This window comes from Nerophis lumbriciformis, linkage group LG39 (genome assembly GCF_033978685.3).
Source record: "Nerophis lumbriciformis linkage group LG39, RoL_Nlum_v2.1, whole genome shotgun sequence".
NCBI classification, from domain to species: Eukaryota; Metazoa; Chordata; class Actinopteri; order Syngnathiformes; family Syngnathidae; genus Nerophis; species Nerophis lumbriciformis.
The window spans coordinates 7,881,129-7,904,821 of record NC_084586.2 but is presented as its reverse complement, the minus strand read 5'-3'; the positions used below and the strand labels follow the sequence as shown (position 1 = coordinate 7,904,821).

Sequence of the window (23,693 nt, the reverse complement as noted above, 5' to 3'; positions counted from 1 at the left end):
CGCCACACCTAGTGTGTGTGTGACAATCATTGGTACTTTAACTTTAAATGCCAATAGCGTGCCACAAACTCACCGAGGCGTCATTTACCTATCACTAGTATCAGGCATGGCAATTGGTGTCTTTATCTGTAAATACGTATTTATTGTCTGCAAATACAGTTATATTATGTTATGAATATATGTTCTACCAATTGTTTAAACGTAACACATTTTTTTGTACACAAAAAACGGGGGAGGAGCTGTCGCTCTGACGTCACGACGTAACCTTACTGTTTCCGATCATATCATATAACATATCATTTATTAAACAGTGTACGTGTGTTATCAATACAAACTTATCACCGTAATCAAGACAGACTTTCAACACACATAAGCCTAATAATTAGTATTACATCGTGCATGTATAATATTGTAAGAAAAAAATTAAGGCAACAGCGGTGAAAACTACAATGATTTCGGTTTAAATAAACACTTACAACCCCAACACTGATGTTTATTGTTTATATTTAGTTTTGAATTATTTTGAGAACATTTCTGTTGAAGAAATGACAAATGGCTATTCCACTATTTTCATACATTGTCACGCCCATCCTGGATCAGTGGTGTCATTTTTTTTTTTAAATACCGGAAACAAATTGTAAACATATGAATAATCTGATTCCAGATCTGCCCTTTGCAGATCACGTTGCCAGGCTGAAAACATCGCGGTATTTACGTTACCCAGCAGCCCTTGCTCCTCCTTTCTGCCTGAACCGACATGGTGGGTGCATAGTCTACTCCACAGTGGAACTATCTTTCATGTTGTATCTGTCTGCATCCTTGTGTCCATGTGTGTTTTTATACTGTTACATTGATTAACTGAGCATGCGGAATGTGTTCTTTAGAAATGTGTCGTTATTGTTCGCCACAGCGTTTGTTTTTGGACCTTAGATTAAAAGCCTCTGAGGTAGTGCCGGTGCTAGTAGCCAGCACTGCGGCCGCTAGCTTAAATGCTAATGCCGACATGCGGTGAAAAAACGTCATTTGAGTGGATTTTCACATCCGTATTTTGTACTTCCTTCTCTAAATATCGACGGTACGTTGGTTTTAGTTGTAATCATTATCGTGTAGCTGTTGGACTGGTACATGAACCACGTCTTATAGTATGACGAGGCCTCATGTAGTTTTCATACGGAATTGCTAGTTGCTCAGTCGTTTACTATTTGCAAAAGTAATCCGTCCTGTTGGGGCTTTTTAATTCAACGAAATGTTAAACAAGTTAAAGTATATGCTTAACGCACATCCATTTTCATTCTGTTTGTGTATGCCTCAGGAGGCTTTACAAACCACAACATCCCCTGACAATGTAAAAGTCTAATGCCATTGATTTAATTGAGTAGTTCCTTATACACCCTTGATGCTGTTTGAATTATCGGGAGGGTTGTGATGAGGCCTGTTAAATTAAATTTGTCTTGACTTTTGTCAGCCCAAAGGAAAGAAGGCTAAGGGGAAGAAGGTGGCACCTGCCCCTTCGGTGGCCAAGAAGCATGAGACCAAGAAAGAAGTCAACCACCTTTCTGAAAAGAAGCCAAAGAACTTCGGCATTGGTGAGTTAAACAATGACATTACTTGGTGTAATGACTGCAAGGTGCAGATGATGTAAACGAATATTTGCTATCTTAATCTCAGTGATGACATCTATTATCACCAAGATCGCTGATGCATGTTCTTGCATGATGTGTTCCTGCGGTTTGTTGTGGTCAGACTCCTAACATTTGCTCTCCCGCAGGCCAGGATATTCAGCCCAAGCGTGATTTGACACGCTTTGTCAAATGGCCGCGCTACGTTCGCCTGCAGAGGCAGCGCTCCATCTTGTACAAGCGCCTAAAGGTCCCCCCTGCCATCAACCAGTTCTCTCAGGCTCTCGACCGCCAGACCGGTATGTTTTGTGGGGTGGCGTTCAATATCAGGACATGCAAAGGATGTTAAAGAATAAGTGCTATCTTAATACTACTGCTGACATTTCCACCAAGATCACTGATGCATTTAACATGAACATAATCACCGATTTCCAATTGCGGATACATGTATATAAAAGTGAATGTTTCTTTCAGCCACACAGCTGTTCAAGCTGGCCCATAAGTACAGACCAGAGACCAAGCAGGAGAAGAAACAGAGGCTGCTGGCCCGCGCTGAGCAGAAAGCAGCCGGAAAGGGTGATACACCTACCAAGAGGCCCCCTGTTCTCCGTGCAGGTGAGCATTGTGGGACATTAAATCTGCAACAACAAATATCTGAGTCTTTGTCCACACATGTGCTACCTTCTCCACTGAAAACTGTATCATGTGTTTTTATATGACCTGTCAAAAATAAGGACCAGTAGAAAAACATATTAAATGGCCACAAAAAAGTTACCTTTCTCTGATTATAACCCCCTCAGCTATGAAGGCTTTTCAAATAACTAAATTTAGAGCTCCCCCCCGGTAAGCAATACTTCTGTAGTGATTAAAATACTTCTGTTAACAAAAATGTAGATTTGCAATTTGCATGTAAACAAAATAGTCTCCAACATTGAGATTATTAAAGTGTAATCTTAACACTTCTGTAAATAAAAATGATACATTATACTTTGTATCCAAATTACCGTATTTTCCGCACCATAAGGCGCCCTGGGTTAAAAGCCGCGCCTTCAATGAACGGCATATTTCAAAACTTTGTCCACCTATAAGCCGCCCGGTGTTGTAAGCCGCATCTAACTGCGCTAAAAGAATGTCAAAAAAAACAGTCAGATAGGTCAGTCAAACTTTAATAATATATTAAAAACCAGCGTTCTAACAACTCTGTTCACTCCCAAAATGTACGCAAATGTGCAATCACAAACATAGTAAAATTCAAAATAGTGCAGAGCAATAGCAACATAATGTTGCTCGAACGTTAATGTCACAACACACAAAATAAACATAACGCTCACTTTCTGAAGTTATTCTTCATTCATAAATCCCTCGAATTATTCTCCTTCGTTGTCCGAATTGAAAAGTTGGGCGAATGTGGGATCCAAAATGTCGTCTGGCGCTGTCTCCCTGCCTCCCTGTCTTGGTGAACGTCACGTGTGTTCGCCTTCTGTCATCCACTGTTCCCACGCAGTCAGCAGTCTAGCTTCGAATGCCCTGTTGACACCAATATCTAGCGGCTGGAGGTCTTTTGTCAATCCACCCGGAATGACGGCGAGTATTGAATTAAGCGCGTAAGCGTGTCTCTTAATGTGATGTTATGAGCTAGCAAATATAACAACTACACTACCCAGCATGCAACGATAGTGACGAGCATGCGCGGTAGCCCTGAGAAGCGTTGTTGTATGCTGGGAGTTAGAATGTGGTTATGAGCACGCTGTGAGTAAACGTTGAGAACTCAGTTAACACGCCTCGTCTGCATTATTTATAATTAGACAGACAACACACTTAATAGGAGCCATTTTGGGGTCTTTACATAAACACACAAATGGAAATGAAACGTCACATATCCCAGCATGCATCGCGCGCTTCTTCTACGGGGAAAAAGATGGCGGCTGTTTACCGAAGTTGCGAGACCGAAACTTTATGAAAATGAATCTTAATATTTATCCATATATAAAGCGCACCGGGTTATAAGGCGCACTGTCAGCTTTTGAGAAAATTTGTGTTTTTTAGGTGCGCCTTATAGTGCGGAAAATACGGTAATCAAGTAAAACATTGAGGGTTATACAGTAAGTTCCGTATTTTTCGGACTATAAGTCGCAGTTTTTTTCATAGTTTGGCCGGGGGTGCAACTTATACTCAGGAGCGACTTATGTCTGAAATTAACACATTACCGTAAAATATCAAATATTATTTAGCTCATTCACGTAAGAGACTAGACGTATAAGATTTCATCGGATTTTGCGATTAGAAGTGACAGATTGTTTGATAAACGTATAGCATGTTCTATATGTTATTTGAATGACTCTTACCATAATATGTTACGTTAACATACCAGGCACATTCTCAGTTGGTTATTTATGCGTCATATAACATACACATATTCAGCCTGTTCACTATTCTTTATTTTAAATTGCCTTTCAAATGTCTATTCTTGGTGTTGGGTTTTATCAAATAAATTTCCCCCAAAAATGCGACTAATACTCCAGTGCGACTTATGTTTTTTTCCTTCTTTATTATGCATTTTGGGCCGGAGCGACTTATACTCCGAAAAATATGGTAGATAAACAGAGGCTTTTTCATTCGCACATCTTGGAGATGTGCAGTGACTGCTTTAGTGATCGCTCTGCATTGTGCTTTTTTCTCAACATACATGGTATCATAATGAATAACTGGTGTGAATGAGTCCACCCTAGTAAGCTGCTTTTTAGTTTGTAGTCTTTGTTGCGGTCTTGTTAGCCTCGTAGAGAGTTGCTTTTCCCGTACTTGATTGGAGGCCCTACCTGCAAAGCAAATAACTCATAATCAAGGGTTCTTAATGTAACTTATCCACTCTAGAGAGGCCCACTCAAATATTAACACTGAATTAGTAATCATAGCCTTGAATTTATTCATAAATGATAATGATAAATGGGTTGTACTTGTATAGCGCTTTTCTACCTTCAAGGTACTCAAAGCGCTTTGACATTACTTCCACATTTACCCATTCACACACACATTCACACACTGATGGAGGGAGCTGCCATGCAAGGCGCTAACCAGCACCCATCAGGAGCAAGGGTGAAGTGGGGACGGCGTGGCGCAGTGGGAGAATGGCCGTGCGCGACCCGAGGGTCCCTGGTTCAATCCCCACCTAGTACCAACCTCGTCATGTCCGTTGTGTCCTGAGCAAGACACTTCACCCTTGCTCCTGATGGGTGCTGGTTAGCGCCTTGCATGGCAGCTCCCTCCATCAGTGTGTGAATGTGTGTGTGAATGGGTAAATGTGGAAGTAGTGTCAAAGCGCTTTGAGTACCTTGAAGGTAGAAAAGCGCTATACAAGTACAACCCATTTATCATTTATTATTTAAGTGTCTTGCTCAGGACACAACGGACATGACAAGGTTGGTACTAGGTGGGGATTGAACCAGGGACCCTCGGGTCGCGCACGGCCACTCTTCCACTGCGCCACGCCGTCCCTATTCATATTCAATATTTGTGTAAAGCCTACTTAGTTTACAGCCTTGTCAAGTTATATAACTACCGTATTTTCCGCACTATAAGGCGCACCGGATTATTAGCCGCACCTTCTATGAATTACATATTTCATAATTTTGTCCACCAATAAGCCGCCCCGGACTATAAGCCGCGCCTACGCTGCGCTAAAGTGAATGTCAAAAAAACGCTGCGCTAAAGTGAATGTCAAAAAAACAGTCAGATAGTTCAGTCAAACTTTAATAATATATTGAAAACCAGCGTTCTAACAACTCTGTCCCAAAATGTACGCAAATGTGCAATCACAAACATAGTAAAATTCAAAATGGTGTAGAGCAATAGTAACATAATGTTGCTCGAACGTTAATGTCACAACACACAAAATAAACATAGCGCTCACCTTCTGAAGTTATTCTTCATTCGTAAATCCTTCGAATTCTTCGTCTTCGGTGTCCGAATTGAAAAGTTGCGCAAGCGTGGTATCCAAAATGGCCGGTTCCGTCTCGTCGAAGTCATCGGGAGTCAGTGTCGCTGTTGTTCTGTGAATCCTGCCTTCCGGAAAGCTCGGACCACAGTTGTGACCGAAATATCTGCCCAGGCATTTACGATCCACTGGCAAATGTTGGCGTATGTCGTCCGGCGCTGTCTGCCCGTCTTAGTGAAGGTGTGTTCGCCTTCGGAGCTGTGTGAAAAAAGCCACCCGGCCTCTTTGCGTAAACTTCCCTTAACCACTCGCTCATCTTTTCTTCATCCATCCATCCCTTCGAGTTAGCTTTTATGATGACGCCGGCTGGAAAGGTCTCTTTTGGGAAGGTCTTCCTTTTGAATATCACCATGGGTGGAAGTTAGCATGGCAAGCTAGAACCACAGTGAAGGATGACTTCTCATTCCCTGTGGTGCGAATATTCACCGTACGTGCTCCCGTTCCACAGTGCGGTTCACAGGAATATCAGTTGCTGTGAAATACGGTAGTAATCCGTGTGCGGATGGAGAGATTGCGTCTTTTTATGAACCGGATCGCTTAGTAGGAGCCATTTTGTGGTCTTTACAGATGTAAACAGGAAATGAAACGTACGGTGATATCCGCGCGTTTTTTCTTCTTCTTCCGGGGGCGGGTAGAAGAAGAAGCGCTTCCTGTTCTATGGGGGCGGGTGCTTTCCTTGGCGGTTGCTTGCGTAGAAGAAGAAGCGCTTCCTGTTCTACCGGGAAAAAAGATGGCGGCTGTTTACCGAAGTTGCGAGATCGAAACTTTATGAAAATGAATCGTAATAAAGCGCACCGGGTTATAAGGCGCACTGTTAGCTTTTGAGAAAATTTGTGGTTTTTAGGTGCGCCTTATAGTGCGGAAAATACTGTATGTGCTAATCACAATTATTCAGTCAGCACATAAACCTTAGTTTAAGGTCAGGCTGATTAAAGAAACGTGTACTACCGTATTTTCCGCACTATAAGGCGCACCTAAAAACCACAAATTTTCTCAAAAGCCGACAGTGCGCCTTATAACCCGGTGCGCTTTATATATGGATTAATATTAAGATTCATTTTCATAAAGTTTCGGTCTCGCAACTACGGTAAACAGCCGCCATCTTTTTTCCCCGTAGAAGAGGAAGTGCTTCTTCTTCTACGCAAGCAACCGCCAAGGTAAGCACCCGCCCCCATAGAACAGGAAGCGCTTCTTCTTCTACTGTAAGCAACCACCCGCCCGCGTAGAAGAAGAAGAAGCGCGCGGATATTACCGTACGTTTCATTTCCTTTGTGTGTTTACATCTGTAAAGACCACAAAATGGCTCCTACTAAGCGACAGGGATCCGGTTCATGAAAAGACGCAATCTCTCCATCCGCATACGGACTACTATTTCACAGCAACTGCCTAAAGACTTTCAAGAAAAGCTGGCTACTTTCCGTGCATATTGTAAAAACAAGATAGCTGAAAAAAAGATCCGGCCAGAGAACATTATCAACATGGACGAGGTTCCACTGACTTTTGATATTCCTGTGAACCGCACTGTGGATACAACGGGAGCACGTACGGTGAATATTCGCACCACTGGGAATGAGAAGTCATCCTTCACTGTGGTTCTAGCTTGCCATGCTAATGGCCAGAAACTTCCACCCATGGTGATATTCAAAAGGAAGACCTTGCCAAAAGAGACCTTTCCAGCCGGCGTCATCATAAAAGCTAACTCGAAGGGATGGATGAAGAAAAGATGAGCGAGTGGTTAAGGTAAGTTTACGCGAAGAGGCCGGGTGGCTTTTTTCACGCAGCTCCGTCCATGTTGATATACGACTCCGTGCGCGCCCACATCACGCTGGTTTTTAATATATTATTAAAGTTTGACTGACCTATCTGACTGTTTTTTTGACATTCCTTTAGCGCAGTTAGATGCGGCTTATAACACGGGGCGTCTTATAGGTGGACAAAGTTTTGAAATATGCCGTTCATTGAAGGCGCGGCTTATAACCCAGGGCGCCTTATGGTGCGGAAAATACGGTACTTGAATTTCTTCACCTGACAGATGTTGATGTTTTTAGCTTTTTAACCCTGAGCTTACTGGCCAGCATGTCCACATGAAGACTCAACACCACACCTGACCTCCCTCACAAATGTTATTTTATTTTCCAGGTGTAAACAATGTCACCTCCCTGGTGGAGAGCAAGAAAGCGCAGCTGGTAGTCATCGCCCACGACGTAGACCCCATTGAGGTAACATTTGTTAAATGTCACTCGTCTTTTGGAGGAACGATCACTGCTATGATGTTTGAATTTCTTCACCTGAATCTTCTATGTTGATCAAAACATATGAGCTTTTTAACCCTGAGCAAGAGACCATTTTATATAATATTTAACACTGCGGATGTTCAGTATGCTGACCTGGTGTTTCTTTGCCTTTTCCAGCTGGTGGTTTTCCTGCCCGCTCTGTGCCGCAAGATGGGCGTCCCTTACTGCATCGTGAAGGGCAAAGCTCGCCTGGGCAAGCTGGTGCACAGGAAAACGTGCACCTCCGTGGCCTTCACACAGACCAACCCGTAAGCACGCACGTCTTTGCTTCCCGTCATGTATTTTAATAAGCTAATGGAACATTTCTTCTTCCAGAGAGGATAAAGGTGCACTTGCCAAGCTTGTGGAAGCAATCAAGACCAATTACAACGAAAGATATGAAGAGGTGAGCTTATATTCTGCTGACTCTTAATGAAAATGGAGAATGAACGTCAGTGTTGAGCACTTTGTTTTTGATAACTTCTTCTGTAGATCCGTCGTCACTGGGGAGGCAACATCTTGGGGCCCAAATCCACCGCTCGCGTCGCCAAGCTAGAGAGGGCAAAGGCCAAGGAGCTGGCAACCAAGCTTGGTTAAATTGTTTGGAATAAAAAAATTACGTTCTAAAAGACAGCTTGTTTTTGTCATTTTGGCTTTGGTAGGTTGATCAAACGGACATGAATTATTGTTGGTTTGTGATGCTTAACAGCGTTGAGGTGGATAACTGGAGTGCTCTGTTTTTGGGACGGCGTGGCGCAGTGGAAGAGTGGCCGTGCGCAACCCGAGGGTCCCTGGTTCAATCCCCACCTAGTACCAACCTCGTCATGTACGTTGTGTCCTGAGCAAGACACTTCACCCTTGCTCCTGATGGGTGCTGGTTAGCGCCTTGCATGGCAGCTCCCTCCATCAGTGTGTGAATGGGTAAATGTGGAAGTAGTGTCAAAGCGCTTTGAGTACCTTGAAGGTAGAAAAGCGCTATACAAGTACAACCCATTTATAATTTATTATCATTTATAAGATGACAACAAAATATACGCATTGAGAAAATTAGGATTTCCCTCACCAGTTAAACAGGAATATAGAAACCATAGCATTCATTTTTGAATCCTCAGTTGTCAATCTCGTGTGTGCAAGTTTGCACAAGACTAAGTGAACCTCTGGAAAATATACATCTGTCTACTAAAACAGATTTTTACCTGAAGTCCCTACTTAACTACAAAAGCAGCTGGGGGCACACAACATTGAATTAGTAATCTTATTCTTGATTTTAATCATTCAATGATAACAGACCTACCTACAGTTAAACAGGATAAACTCAAATTATATGAAATGCCAATTATCAAGGCTCATGTCAGGCTGATTACAATATAAATACTGATCAAATATACTGGATTACAAGGGACTCCTGAAAAATAAATGTACATAAGGGAATAAGTGGTAGAAAATGGATGGACAATAATGAAATGTTAAAAGAACTGCATTCTAACTGAATCACACATCTGTTTCTAAAATAAACCATCAAAATGAAAGTGCAAATTGTCATGTCATAATTTGTGCACTTATTTTAGGAAACAAACCAGCTCCGGATTTCTATTTGATATTGTCATTACTGCCACAAGTGGTGAAAAAGTGTATTACAACTGAGTACCGCTCCGGCCCATACGGACGGACCACTGCTGAGAAACAGGTATTTTTTTAAGCGGATCAGTGTTGTGCCAAAATGTGATTGCCTGCCAAAATTGGATTTCCTTCGCGGGAGCGCGTACCGCTCCCTAAACCTGCATTGCTTGGCTTCGTCTGTCCACAGCGAATTACTAGGTGTAACTTAAGACAAACTTTATCTTCATGGTCATTGTAACACTACGTGTTTGACATTATTTAAGCCTTTATCATGTCCGGAGAATGACAGTTTGCCTTTTTTGTGGTATTAATGAGATTTAAAGGAGCTTTTCTGTGCGTATTAATGAGATTTAAAGAACTGTTAGTCCAATGTTGATGTGATAAAACCTATTTCTTGTTTGGAAGATACAACTGTAACTGTTATTTCTTCATGCACATAAATATAAAGTGTTTGGATGTATTCATTTATGTAACATTTTCATTAAATGTAATATTGGTCCGTATGGGCAGCACGGTGGCAGAGGGGTTAGTGCGTCTGCCTCACAATACGAAGGTCCTGAGTAGTCTTGGGTTCAATCCCGGGCTCGGGATCTTTCTGTGTGGAGTTTGCATGTTCTCCCCGTGACTGCGTGGGTTCCCTCCGGGTACTCCGGCTTCCTCCCACCTCCAAAGACATGCACCTGGGGATAGGTTGATTGGCAACACTAAATGGTCCCTAGTGTGTGAATGTGAGTGTGAATGTTGTCTGTCTATCTGTGTTGGCCCTGCGATGAGGTGGCGACTTGTCCAGGGTGTACCCCGCCTTCCGCCCGATTGTAGCTGAGATAGGCTCCAGCGCCCCCCGTGACCCCGAAGGGAATAAGCGGTAGAAAATGGATGGATGTAATATTGCCTGACAAGTGATTCAACGTAATATTTTGATATTTACACACGCATATTTTACTAGACCAGTGGTTCTCAAATGGGGGTACGCGTACCCCTAGGAGTACTTGAAGGTATGCCAAGGGGTACGTGAGATTTTTTTTAAATGTCTGTCAAAAATAACTGTGAAAAGAAATGCAACAATGCAATATCCAGTGTTGACAGCTAGATTTTTTTGTGGACATGTTCCATAAATATTGATGTTAAAGATTTCTTTTTTTGTGAAGAAATGTTTAGAATTAAGTTCATGAATCCTGATGGATCTCTATTACAATCCCCAAAGAGGGCACTTTAAGTTGATTACTTCTATGTGTAGAAATCTTTATTTATAATTGAATCACTTGTTTATTTTTCAACAAGTTTTTAGTTATTTTTATATCTTTTTTTCTAAATAGTTCAAGAAAGACCACAACAAATGAGCAATATTTTGCACTGTTATACAATTTAATAAATCAGAAACTGATGACATAGTGCTGTATTTTACTTCTTTATCTCTTTTTTTCAACCAAAAATGCTTTGCTCTGATTAGGGGCTACTTGAATTAAAAAAGTGTTCACAGGAGGTACATCACTGAAAAAAGGTTGAGAACCACTGCACTAGACGACCCTTATGAGCATTACATATATCAAAATCAAGTACCTACTGTACTGTTGACTTGTTGAAATACCATTTCAAAGCTAAAATCTACCAAAACGACCACTTTACATAGTGGAACACAATGTACATCTGTTAATACCTCAGATGTGTGGGCCACTAAGTTTGTTTCGGCTCACGAGGGATGGCTCGTACGACATGAAGTAAGACGATTTATCAATTTTCATCACCATCATCAATCTGAATGGAACTTAGAAAAAGGAAAACTTTCAAAGTGTGGAATAAATTTGATATTACAGCGCCAAATAATGTCAATGTTATTTTCCTGTTTACTATTTGGCCCATTGACCATAAAAGCATGTTTCATATTACCTTCTGCACACCTATTTGTTTAAAAAAAATATGGCCTCATTTAAATATCACTAGTATCAGGCATGATAATTGGTGTCTTTATCTGTAAATACTTATTTACTTTCTGCAAATCAGTTATATTCTGTTATGAATGTCTGTGCTACCAATTGGAAAATGTAAACATTTTTTTTGTATACAAAAAAACGAAGGTAATCGGGAGCAACATCAGATTAGGAATATTTATTCAATTTGTCTTACATTTTAATCTTCTTGATGAACTTCATGTACCACATATAGGATGTGGCCGCACACAGGCCGTACCTAAGAAGGCAAATTGTGTTAATAAGCTAACAAGCTAACTCAGGTGTTTTGATCATTCACTGTCTGCCTACCATGTGATGACATACTGCATGTGTTCATTCCTCAGCGTCACCCTCGTCTGTCCGCCTATTGGTCCACCAGGGATGGTGCTCGCTGCAGCACATTTAAAATGTGCATTTAGAAAGATAAAAACGTGCTTATAACAATGCTGATATTCTACCAAAGTCTGCATCAATGAGGATGGGTTCCGCTCCGGTTATGGCAGACATGGCGTCCAGGTCGCGGTAGTGCCAGCGGTTCCTGTCCACATCGTTGTTGGGCATAAAAGGTCTACGCTGCTCTGTCAGCCTGACCACACCCACCAGCTCCACCTCGCCCTCCACCTGCGAAAAAGCACACATTATGTCAGGGGAAAAAAAATAAAATAAAGATACTAGTGTTGGAGTGCTCACCTGACCCTTCATCCTGGTCTCTGGTCGGACCTTCTGCTTGGGAACGTAGCCTCTGTTCACCAGGATGCTGATGCTGCACAGACAAGACCATGAGCATGTTTGGTGCATGCGAGAGATGTTACCACTATTTTGTCCTGTGAGTACAACTGGAATAGTACAACTTTATTCACAGAAAATGATAATTCGTTCATAAAATTACAACTTTTTTTAAGATGTGGGTTTAGATCAGTGGATTTCGTAAGTTTGTGAAGCCCTTTGAGACAGTTGTGATTCAGGGCAATAAACCTTGATTGATATACTTTGAAAATACCAAATTTTTCACATAAAATTAAAATGTTTTTTATTTGGAAGAATGACAACTTTATTCACAAAAAATAATAGCAATTTTGTCCGATCAGTACAATTTTTTCTAATGACATTACAAATGTACTCAGAGAAAAGAATGAGTATCTTGTCCCTTAAGTACAACCTTTTTACTCGGAATAGTACAACCTTATTCACAGAAGATTCTGATATTTTTTTCATAAAATTATTATTTTTTTTAACTCAAAATATTACAGCTTCATTCACAAACTATTATGACAGTTTTGCCATAAAAGTACAAATGTCTTCCTTGTAATATTACAAATGTATTCAGAAAAAAGTATGACTATTGTGTCCCATAAGTACAACTTTTTTACTTGGAATAGTACAACTCTATTCACAGAAAATTGTGATAAAATTTTGTTACTCAAAACATTATGACAGTTTTGCTGTATGAATACAAATTTCTTCCTTGTAATATTGCAAATTTATTCAGAGAAAAGTATGACTATTTTGTCCTATAAATAAATGTTTTTACTTGGAATAGTACAACTTTTTTCACACAAAATTATTATAATTTTTAACTTAAAATTTTTTGAGATGTGGGTTTAGATCAGGGGATTTCGTAAGTTTGTGAAACACTTTGAGACACTTGTGATTAGGGGCAATAAACCTTGAATCATATACTTTGAAAATACGACCATTTTCACATAAAATTACACCTTTTTTTTTTACTTAGAATAATGACAACTTTAGTTACAAAAAATAATAGCAATTTTGTCCGATCAGTACAATTGTTGTCTAATGATATTACAAATGTATTCAGAGAAAAGAATGAGTATTTTGTCCCTTAGTACAACCTTTTTATTTGGAATAGTCTAACTTTATTCACAGAAAATTCTGATATTTTTTTAATAAAACTAAACAATTTTTACTGAAATTATTATAGCTTCCTTCACAAAATATTATGACAGTTTTGCCCTGTAGGTACACATTTCTTCCTTGTAATATTACAAATTTATTCAGAGAAGAGTATGACTATTTTGTCCCATAAGTACAACTTCTTTACTTGGAAAGCCCTTTGTGACATTTGTGATTTAGGGCTATATAAATAAACATTTTAATGACATTAAATTACAACTTTTTACTCAAAATATTACAACTTTTTTCACAAAATAGTATTACAATTTTGTCCCTTAAGTACACATTTTTTCTTGTAATATTACATATTTAAGTATATTTTGTCCCATAAGTGCAACTATTTTACTTGGAATAGTACAGCTGTATGAACAGATAATTTTATTTTTTTTCATAAAACTACACCTTTTGTACTCAAAATATTACAGCTTCATTCACAAAAAAATATGAAGTTTTATCTGATAAGTACAAATTTCTTCCTTGTAATACTACAAATTTATTCAGAGAAATGTATGACTATTTTGGCCCATAATTAAAAAAGTTTTATTTGGAATAGTACAACTTTGAAATTATGAAATTTTTTGCACAAAATCACAACTTTTTTCACAAAAAACTATGACAATTTTGTCTGATTAGTACACTTTTTTTTTAATAATCACAAAGTGATTAAGAGAAAAGTATGACTCTTTTGTCCCATTAGTACAACTTTTTACTTGGAATAGTACAACATTATTTACCAAAAATATGACAGTTTTGCCCTGTAAGTAAAAACGTATTCCTTATAATATTACAAATGTATTCAGAGAAAAATAGGACTATTTTATTTACAAAAAATCATGATACTTTTTTCATCAAATTACAACTTTTTTAAGATGTAGGGAATGGCAGGAGTTTGTGAAGCCCTTTGAGACACTTTTGATTAAGGGCAATAAACTTTGAATGATAAACTTTGAAATTACGATTATTTTTACTTGGAATAATGACAACTTATTCACAAAAAATAATAGCAATTTCTTCTGATCAGTACAATTTTTTTCTAATGACATTACAAATGTATTCAGAGAAAATAATCAGTATTTTGTCCCTTAAGTACAACCCTTTTACTTGGAATAGTACAACTTTATTCACAGAAAATTCAGATATTTTTTTTATAAAATTAAACCATTTTTAGTCAAAATATTACAGCTTCCTTCACAAAATATTATGACAGTTTTGCCCTATAACTACACATTTCTTCCTTGTAATATTACAAATTTATTCAGAGAAGAGTATGACTATTTTGTCCCATGAGTACAACTTTTTTACTTGGAAAGCCCTTTCAGACACGTTTGATTAAAGGCTATATAAATTAACTATAAATAGATGAACTTTAAAATTATAACTTTTTTATGACATGAAATTTACAACTTTTTACTCAAAATATTACAACTTTTTTCACAAAATAGTATTACAATTTTGTCCCTTAAGTACACATTTTTTCTTGTAATATTACATATTTAAGTATATTTTGTCCCATAAGTGCAACTATTTTACTTGGAATAGTACAGCTGTATGAACAGATAATTTTATTTTTTTTCATAAAACTACACCTTTTGTACTCAAAATATTACAGCTTCATTCACAAAAAAATATGAAGTTTTATCTGATAAGTACAAATTTCTTCCTTGTAATACTACAAATTTATTCAGAGAAATGTATGACTATTTTGGCCCATAATTAAAAAAGTTTTATTTGGAATAGTACAACTTTGAAATTATGAAATTTTTTGCACAAAATCACAACTTTTTTCACAAAAAACTATGACAATTTTGTCTGATTAGTACACTTTTTTTTTAATAATCACAAAGTGATTAAGAGAAAAGTATGACTCTTTTGTCCCATTAGTACAACTTTTTACTTGGAATAGTACAACATTATTTACCAAAAATATGACAGTTTTGCCCTGTAAGTAAAAACGTATTCCTTATAATATTACAAATGTATTCAGAGAAAAATAGGACTATTTTATTTACAAAAAATCATGATACTTTTTTCATCAAATTACAACTTTTTTAAGATGTAGGGAATGGCAGGAGTTTGTGAAGCCCTTTGAGACACTTTTGATTAAGGGCAATAAACTTTGAATGATAAACTTTGAAATTACGATTATTTTTACTTGGAATAATGACAACTTATTCACAAAAAATAATAGCAATTTCTTCTGATCAGTACAATTTTTTTCTAATGACATTACAAATGTATTCAGAGAAAATAATCAGTATTTTGTCCCTTAAGTACAACCCTTTTACTTGGAATAGTACAACTTTATTCACAGAAAATTCAGATATTTTTTTTATAAAATTAAACCATTTTTAGTCAAAATATTACAGCTTCCTTCACAAAATATTATGACAGTTTTGCCCTATAACTACACATTTCTTCCTTGTAATATTACAAATTTATTCAGAGAAGAGTATGACTATTTTGTCCCATGAGTACAACTTTTTTACTTGGAAAGCCCTTTCAGACACGTTTGATTAAAGGCTATATAAATTAACTATAAATAGATGAACTTTAAAATTATAACTTTTTTATGACATGAAATTTACAACTTTTTACTCAAAATATTACAACTTTTTTTTTACAAAATACTATTAGAATTTTGTCTGATAACTACATATTTTTTCTTGTAATATTACAAATTTAAGTGTATTTTGTTCCATAAGTGCAACTATTTTACTTGGAATAGTACAACTGTATGAACATAAAATTATATTTTTTTCATAAAATTACACCTTTTGTACTCAAAATATTTCAGCTTCATTCACAAAAAATTATTAAGTTTTGTCCTATAAGTACATATTTCTTCCTTGTAATATTACAAATGTATTCAGAAAAAAGTATGACTATTTTGCCCCATAATTAATTTTTTTTGTACTTGGAATAGTACAACTTTGAAATTATGATTTTTTTTTACACAAAATCACAACTTTTTTCATTAAAAATTATGACAATTTTGTCCAATAAGTACACTTTTTTTTTTATAATTACAAAGTGATTCAGAGAAAAGTATGACTCTTTTGTTCCATTAGAACAAACATAGTTCTGCCCCGTAAGTAAAATGCCTTCCTTATAATATTACAAATGTATTCAGAGAAAAATATGACTAATTTAGTTACAAAAAAATGATGATAATTTTTTCATCAAATTACAACGTTTTTAAGATGTGGGATAAGAGCAGGGAATGTCAGGAGTTGGTGACACTTGTGATTATGGGCTATATAAATAAACTTAGATTGACTGATACAAAGGCAGCAGTGAAATGCTTTGTTGCTGTTATGTTTCGTTTTAAATCTATCCATCCATCCTTCCATTTTCTACCGCTTGTCCCTTTTAAATCCTCCTAACAAAGCGATAAAACGGACTCACCCAAGGTCCGTGCAGTGAAACGGCGTGACCACATTGGCGCCCGTCTCCCCGCTGGACGTCAGCCTGCCTGCCTCCCTGGCCTCCTTCTCAGGGTCGACGGGCGAGCGCGGCAGGATGTAGAGCTCCTTGGCGTGGTCGTAGCGCCCGCGCACTCTCACCCGCCTGTACTCCAGCTGGCCCAGCTCGTGCAGGCTGAACGGAGGAGAAGATGTTACGTTTTCGTGACGCGATAAGATGACCTGTGTCACTCACTCGACAGGAAGCGGAATGGGCTCCGCTGAGGTGAGCTTGTTCAGGTCGTCAATCAGCTGCAGTTTCCACTGGCGACGCTTCACCTAGACGACAAAGAGTCAGTGGAAAAACCACAGAGGAACAAGGCGGGAAGAAAATATGATACCTGCCAGGTGCCGAGACCAAATGTGCTGGCCGGGATGAGCAGCAAGAACCATTTAAAGAAGGAGTCTTCTGCAGTTGTAGTTTTGGCTGCTGTGGAGCTGCATTGTCGCCATCCAATGGACCTGGCTGGACATTTAGGACAGCTTGTTTTCCCCCTATTTAATGACTTTGTGGACAGTGTGCACATGTAATGATAGAATGATCGAGCCTGGCTGGCTAACAATAAATTAGCCAGGTTTAAACCTGGGCTGATATTCGATAAGTCAATCAATCGAACAATAAATGAGAACGAACTGGATAACTCTGCTGGCCTTGATAATCGGCATGTGCATGTTTGTTACAGGCTGCAAGAGCCGTTTGCAATTTCATCTGTCTTGATCCACATTGCAGCGACGTCTCCACGAGGCCCCACAGTCTTTCTGACAAGTTTCGGCTACCTTGCTTCTGAGGTGTCATGTGATGTTAGCGTGACGTCGTCTGTGACATGTTATATGGATTTTTCCATCCACCTGAGGTGTCAGGTACAAAAATTCACCTTTGTAGTCAAATAAATAATAATAAACGGTAATAATGATAAAACTCCCAACAGTTAGTTTTTCTGTATTAACTTAAAGTTATCGAAAAACTGTGATTGATTACCACGCTTTGATCAAAATATGGACCGACTGGCGTTAGCTTGCTAGCTAGCTTAAATGCTAACATGAAAACAAGAGTCTTTAACGTCTTTCCCTCTAAAGAAACGTCATATGACAATATAAACTTGTACAAACACATAACTGTCTAAACAACTAAGATATACTATTCACATTGAACATAAAGGCTGTCTAAACGGAGAGAGACATTTAAAAAAAAAAAACATTTTATAAACCTTTATTTATAAATTTCAAAATTTACAAACAGTTGAAAATAATAATCAAAGTAAGTACAAAACAGTACAAAACAGCGCCAGAGCCAGGGGGTTGTAAATTCAAAGTAACTAAAATAGAATGCAAAATATATATATATATATATATATATATATATATATATATATATATATATATATATAATAAAAAAAGTGCAAAGCCATAGGCTCACTCAATCTCAGTAAATAACTTAAATTTGGAACACATCATCATCGTTTTCACAGCTTTTTGGTTGTTAGAGGTAGAGAGTGTTTTAATGTAGAGTTCTAAATCTTTTTTAAAGGCACAAAAAACAGGTTGGGTATTGAGAAACTTACATTTATGAATATAAAACTTAGCCAATAGTATAATGAGGTTGCAAAGGTAAAATTCCTTTTCGGACAGAAACATCTTCAACGGGAAGCGAACTTGCGTGACGTTACATAAACCGGAAGTGAGCCAAGTGATCGCCCAGTTTGCATTTATTAAAAATCATTCTGAAACGTTTACAAATTAAAATGCAAAAAGATAAGCATATTTAAACACACACATAAAACTGATATGGCGCCTGTAGAGCCATTAACAATATTTAATGTTTCCTCTGCCAAGAAAATATATTGTGTGTCTACTTATTTTAGTTATTTAGAAAATAAAATACAACTTGATTCAAAGATTTACGTGTGTGTATACGGTAATACATTTTTGAGCACGTTCAAAAATATTGCCATAATAATGATAACTGTGATCATTTTGGTCAAAGTAACTTTATTCAGCCATTTTATTTATTGTTTTGGTTGTGTATATTTGACAGTGCCCCAACCTATCCTTAACAGAGACAGAACCTATTTTATTGCGATTTTTATTCAACTGCAAAACAGTTCGTTATTATCTATTTGTTTAATTTAACTCGGATATGTGAAACTTTACATTCAAATTACAATGCTAAAATATATGAGGAATACAAGTGTAATGCATTTGAAAGGGTATACTTGCATTATTATTATGTATTAACATTATATCAGTGGATAATTTAGTCTCAAAAAAGCTGGCCTTCAAAATTATATTGTTTATCTGCAATAATTCCTAGGTCAATAGATCGTAGAGCAGGGGTGTCAAACTCAAATACAGAGTGGGCCAAAATTTAAAACTGAACAAAGCCGCGGGCCAAGGTTGAACAAATTAACCTTTTAATAGGGACCCAAACAAGTTTTGCATTAAATATTGAACAAGCAAGGCTTATATAACTTTATAGTGACATGCAAAATCGAGTTTCAAATAATAATAATAATAATAAAGATTAAAAAATATCAATGGCATATCAAATACATTTTAAATAAAATTGAATGCCTCTTTTGTATTTGCAGCCTTCTGAGGTAAATATCAACATTAACTTTTTCCACAAGCTAATAAATTTGAAAATAAAATAATGAATAAACCAACCATTCAGGACTTTAAACTGCTCGGATTTCATATTTCATTCATTCACAACTCCTCCAACACGAACATTATTGTTTTTGCACTTTTGGCTTCTTATTAAATAACTTTTTTAAAATACATTCAATCTTGCACGTTGAAACTTTAAGTGTGGGCTTTAGTTGATATAACACTCCCGTCAGGGGGGTGCATTCTACGCCGGGGGTGTATTATCCAGGACAACACTTGGACGCTAACTGGCTAACTTCTGTTTTGTACAGCATTTTTTATTTACTGCATTTTCCCATTGCATGTTTTATAAATGGCCTTTGTATATTTTTTGGTTTTGAGTAGTAAGTCTAAAAATATACACTGCGCATATTTAATTGCTGTTTTTTTTCCTGCTAGTACATGTTTACTTCCTACTGTGGCATTCAAATGATGGTTATTTCTGCAACCATTAAGATTGGCCCGGGAAATATTAACTTTTAAAAGAAACAAAGCCATGTAAAGATGTATCTTTACAGTACATCTTTACATTTGTACTGTAAAGATGTGCAAATGTATTTACCATTTCCTCGCTTGACGAGAGGGGATCTGAGCAGGTAAAACGCCCTCTTGATGCAAACGACGTTTCTCTGCAATCACATTCAAGTTTTACACAACAAAACATTGTTAAAATGTTCTTTTAAAAAACTTACTTCCGCTGTTAAAATCGTAAAGGTTCTGTGGTGAGAAACCAGCAGCGTTTTTAGTGACAACATTCCGAATGGCAACTTAAACAACCAGAAACTAGAAATATTGTACAACCTTCCTACACGGACAGCTACATAACTGTCATGTTGCTAGTCAGACCGAGGACCAATTTTAGTGTAACTACTTCCGGTCCCTTCGTTTAATCCATCCCCCTTTTCACACGTGAAAGCATCATGGCTTTTCTTTTTATTGCGAATTTGAAAAATTAAGACAACATAAATATATATTAGTCGACATGGATCTCGCCTCTAAAGATTCGTACATCCAGAAGCTGACGAGTAAATTTTTAAACCAAGGCGTGCAGGAACCAAAGAAAAAGACATTTGGTAAAGTTCACTCCGTTTGTGTTCATTCTTGTCTTTTAGAATATTATCATACCTCCAAATTAAACATGCAACTCAAATTCCCATTATATAAATGTTTTTATTTAATAATAATATTCAGTTTTGTTTTCACCCGCAGTTCATTTTAACGCCAAGAAAAATGTTGGCCCTGCACAGAAGAAGAAGAAAAAGAGCCAACAATCACAAGATGGTAGAAATAACAATAATAATAATCGAAACCAGAGGAAGAAGAAGAAGCACATTCCTGCACCTCAAACAAAGTCCAGTCCAGCGGCACACAACGGTGGGCAAAAAATAAACAAAACTACACAACAGACTTCAGACAAAGGTATAGAGAATATTTACTTTATCACTCAAATTTGAGACAACTGGGATGTATAGTCATGCGTTGTTTCCAATTTACAGTAAAGTTCAGCGTTACTGGTAATGTTGGTGTTGATCTGATACCAAGTAAATACAGGGCTAGTATCGGCCATACTGATACTTTGACTTGTAATGTCATAACCATTGAATAATTTTGCCGTTAGGTAGTTGATTATGACTAAGAGTAACTATACAAAAAATGTATAAGTACAACATCAATTAAAACACCTTATGTATAATTTCTAATTAGTTATATAAGAAAATGGTTACTTGTCCTTCAATAGGTCAATAATTCATAACATTGATTTTGATTCATTATTATTTTTTGAGCAATGATAATTTTAAAGAAAAAAGATGCCTGCATGGCAGCTTTGTGTGATTAGTCAACATTTGCAACTTTTTCTTATAACATTTCAACTGTATGCTTTTTTTATTCTACTTTTTTAGTTTTTTTGTAATAGTATTTTTTAGAGCCATGCCGGTAAAAAAAATTGCTGTGGGCCGCACTTTGGACATGTCTGACTTGGTGTTTTTTCTTAAAAAGGAGGAGATGTGATGACCAACTTCTCCACAGTTGATATTCTCCGTAAGAGGCTGCATGAAAAGATCGAAGAGGCTAGAGGACAGGTGAGCAAAGATGAAGAAAACATAAGAGAAGTCCTGTAATTAACCGTCAGTGTCGTCAAATGTCAGGGAGCCCCAAAGGACTCGTTGTCCGAAGAAGTCCAAGCCAAGCGAGCCAAGCGGAAAATGGACCGCGAGCGCAAGAAGAGGAAGAAGAAGGAGTTCCGTATGAAGAAACTGGCAGAAGCCGCAGTGCAAAACCAGCAGCCGGAGGTTAAACAGGAAGAAGAGGAAGCGCCGGCTGTGAGCAAAAGACAAGAGACGGCCATCGTCTTCAACACGGTGGAAACGGTGAAGAAGGAGTACGTGGACAAAGCGCTGAAGCAGAAGACCAAGAAGCAGCGCCTCAAGGGTCAGATCACGCCGCTGTCGGGCAAGAATTACAAGCAACTGCTGAGCCGCGTGGAGGCGCGCAAAGACAAGCTGGAGAAGCTGAGGGAGAAAGACGAGGGCAAAGCCCGCGACATGGAGGTGAAGATGAAGTGGACCAACATGCTCTACAAGGCCGAGGGTGTCAAGATCAAGGACGACGAGAACATGCTGCGCGCTGCTTTGGCCAGGAAGGAGAAGAAGCGCGCTCAGAGGAAGAAGCAGTGGGACCAGCGGAGCGAGGCAGTTGTGGGGAAGATGCAGAAGAGGCAGGACAAGCGGCGGAGGAACATCCGGAAGCGGAACGACCAGAAGGCGGATAAGAAGGCGGCCAACGCCAGGAAGAAAGGGAGGGTTCTATCTCAGGACTTGAAATAAGCTTGTTTTTTGCAGTGCGACTTATGGAAATAATACTTAATGTGATTTCAAAGTATTAAATGGTTATTGTAAAAACATATTACATATTTTACCAAAATGATCCAAGAAGCTGAAATATGACAAAAAACTAAACACTGTGGTTTTGGGCTACATATTACCTTAGGCCAGGGGTCGGCAACTCAAAATGTTGAAAGAGCGATTTTGGTCCCAAAAAAAAAAAAGGTTTGGAGCCACACAAAATGAAAAGCCTTCTATAAGTGATATAATGAAGTCAGCACATGATGTACGTGTCTGTATTAGTTGTATTAGCCTACTATCAAAATGACTTTAAAAGTCTTATACAAGTGTTATAATGAAGACAACACATGATTTAAGTGTCCATATTAGCCTATTTTTATTTTTACAACATTGGAAAACATTAGTAAACCTTCTCAGAAGGTGAGATAACTACTCTAAATGACTGTCTTGGAATGGCCAAAGGTATAGATGTGAGTGTCCAAGTTAAAGGAAATGGCGGGCTGTCTTCTTCTAATTAATTTATTAGAATCTATGCAAGCTGGGTAACGTTTGCTGTGGTCTGGAACAACATGGCACACAAACAACTATCAGAAATGCAGCCAATATTACATACAGATAATGTGTCATGAGAAATGTAGATAAAAATTAAATACACAGAGGACATAAGTAAAGGAAATTAAATGAGCTCAAATATACCTCCCAAGTGAGGCATAATGATGCAATATGTACATAAAGCCAGCCTAAATAGCATGTTAGCATCGATTAGCTTGCAGTCATGCAGTGACCAAATATGCGTGATAAACACTCCACAGAAGTCAATAACATCAACAAAGCTCACTTTTGTGCATTCACGCACAGAATAAAACGTTTGGTGGACAAAATGAGACAAAGAAGGAGTGGCATAAAATATGTATTTCTCTGGCATGTTAAAGAAAGTTTAACATGAAGAAAGAGTTCAAGGACCGCCAAAATTAGGACAAAACGGCGCTCGCCAAATACTTTCATCAGAGAATCATGTTTAATATAAACTGTGGGATTTCTAACAATTAGGGAGGATTGTGTCATGTTGTCCTCCTACAGAAACCCTATTAAAACAAAAATATATATTTCCCCCCCCCCCCATCTTTTTTTATTTTCATACATTTTTGAAAAAGCTCCAGGGAGCCAGTAGGGCAGGGCTAAAGAGCCCACATGCAGGTAGCAGACCCCTGCCTTAGGCTAATTAGCTGCTGTGCTAATCTAACAGAAAGCTATTTCAAGAAGATATCTATCTCCCCTGATATTTCTGTTCATTATCACAGAACAACAATGAAAAACATACACATTTGAGATCGAATAAGTTAAACTATTAACAATTCTGTTTTTTTAAGTGTGCCA

The 23,693-nt window shown here is 37.8% G+C and overlaps 3 protein-coding genes and 3 non-coding genes across 7 annotated transcripts; 5 read left to right on the top strand and 1 right to left on the bottom strand.

Moving 5' to 3' along the window:
* Positions 1-723: 723 nt before the first annotated feature.
* On the top strand, positions 724-8,512 carry rpl7a (ribosomal protein L7a). Its single transcript, XM_061931863.1, has 8 exons — positions 724-760; positions 1,466-1,586; positions 1,769-1,918; positions 2,094-2,234; positions 7,750-7,829; positions 8,022-8,152; positions 8,220-8,289; positions 8,376-8,512. The coding sequence occupies exons 1-8, from the start codon at positions 758-760 to the stop codon at positions 8,478-8,480; spliced, it is 801 nt and encodes a 266-aa protein (XP_061787847.1). The 5' UTR covers positions 724-757; the 3' UTR covers positions 8,481-8,512.
* Positions 1,629-1,703, top strand: LOC133577964 (small nucleolar RNA SNORD24). Its single transcript, XR_009811799.1, has one exon. It is a non-coding gene; the product is annotated as a small nucleolar RNA SNORD24 (small nucleolar RNA).
* Positions 1,954-2,024, top strand: LOC133577967 (small nucleolar RNA SNORD24). The gene has a single exon (XR_009811802.1). It is a non-coding gene; the product is annotated as a small nucleolar RNA SNORD24 (small nucleolar RNA).
* surf1 (SURF1 cytochrome c oxidase assembly factor) lies at positions 4,164-20,372 on the bottom strand. The gene is made up of 10 exons (XM_061931857.2): positions 20,166-20,372; positions 20,036-20,102; positions 17,169-17,293; positions 17,024-17,106; positions 16,772-16,963; positions 12,143-12,215; positions 11,911-12,073; positions 11,762-11,843; positions 11,628-11,690; positions 4,164-4,435 (listed from the first exon to the last, which is right to left on the bottom strand). Exons 1-10 carry the CDS (start codon positions 20,226-20,228, stop codon positions 4,432-4,434), a joined length of 915 nt encoding a protein of 304 aa, XP_061787841.1. The 5' UTR covers positions 20,229-20,372; the 3' UTR covers positions 4,164-4,431.
* On the top strand, positions 7,873-7,949 carry LOC133577962 (small nucleolar RNA SNORD36). The gene has a single exon (XR_009811797.1). It is a non-coding gene; the product is annotated as a small nucleolar RNA SNORD36 (small nucleolar RNA).
* surf6 (surfeit 6) lies at positions 20,320-23,684 on the top strand. 2 transcript variants are annotated; one of them, XM_061931856.2, is made up of 4 exons: positions 20,320-20,546; positions 20,683-20,847; positions 21,472-21,554; positions 21,621-23,684. In XM_061931856.2, the coding sequence occupies exons 1-4, from the start codon at positions 20,456-20,458 to the stop codon at positions 22,296-22,298; spliced, it is 1,017 nt and encodes a 338-aa protein (XP_061787840.1). In that variant the 5' UTR covers positions 20,320-20,455; the 3' UTR covers positions 22,299-23,684. The 2 variants fall into 2 exon arrangements, with proteins under 2 accessions (XP_061787840.1, XP_061787839.1); XM_061931855.2 differs by having other exon boundaries at positions 20,683-20,892; positions 21,621-23,683.
* Positions 23,685-23,693: the final 9 nt, after the last annotated feature.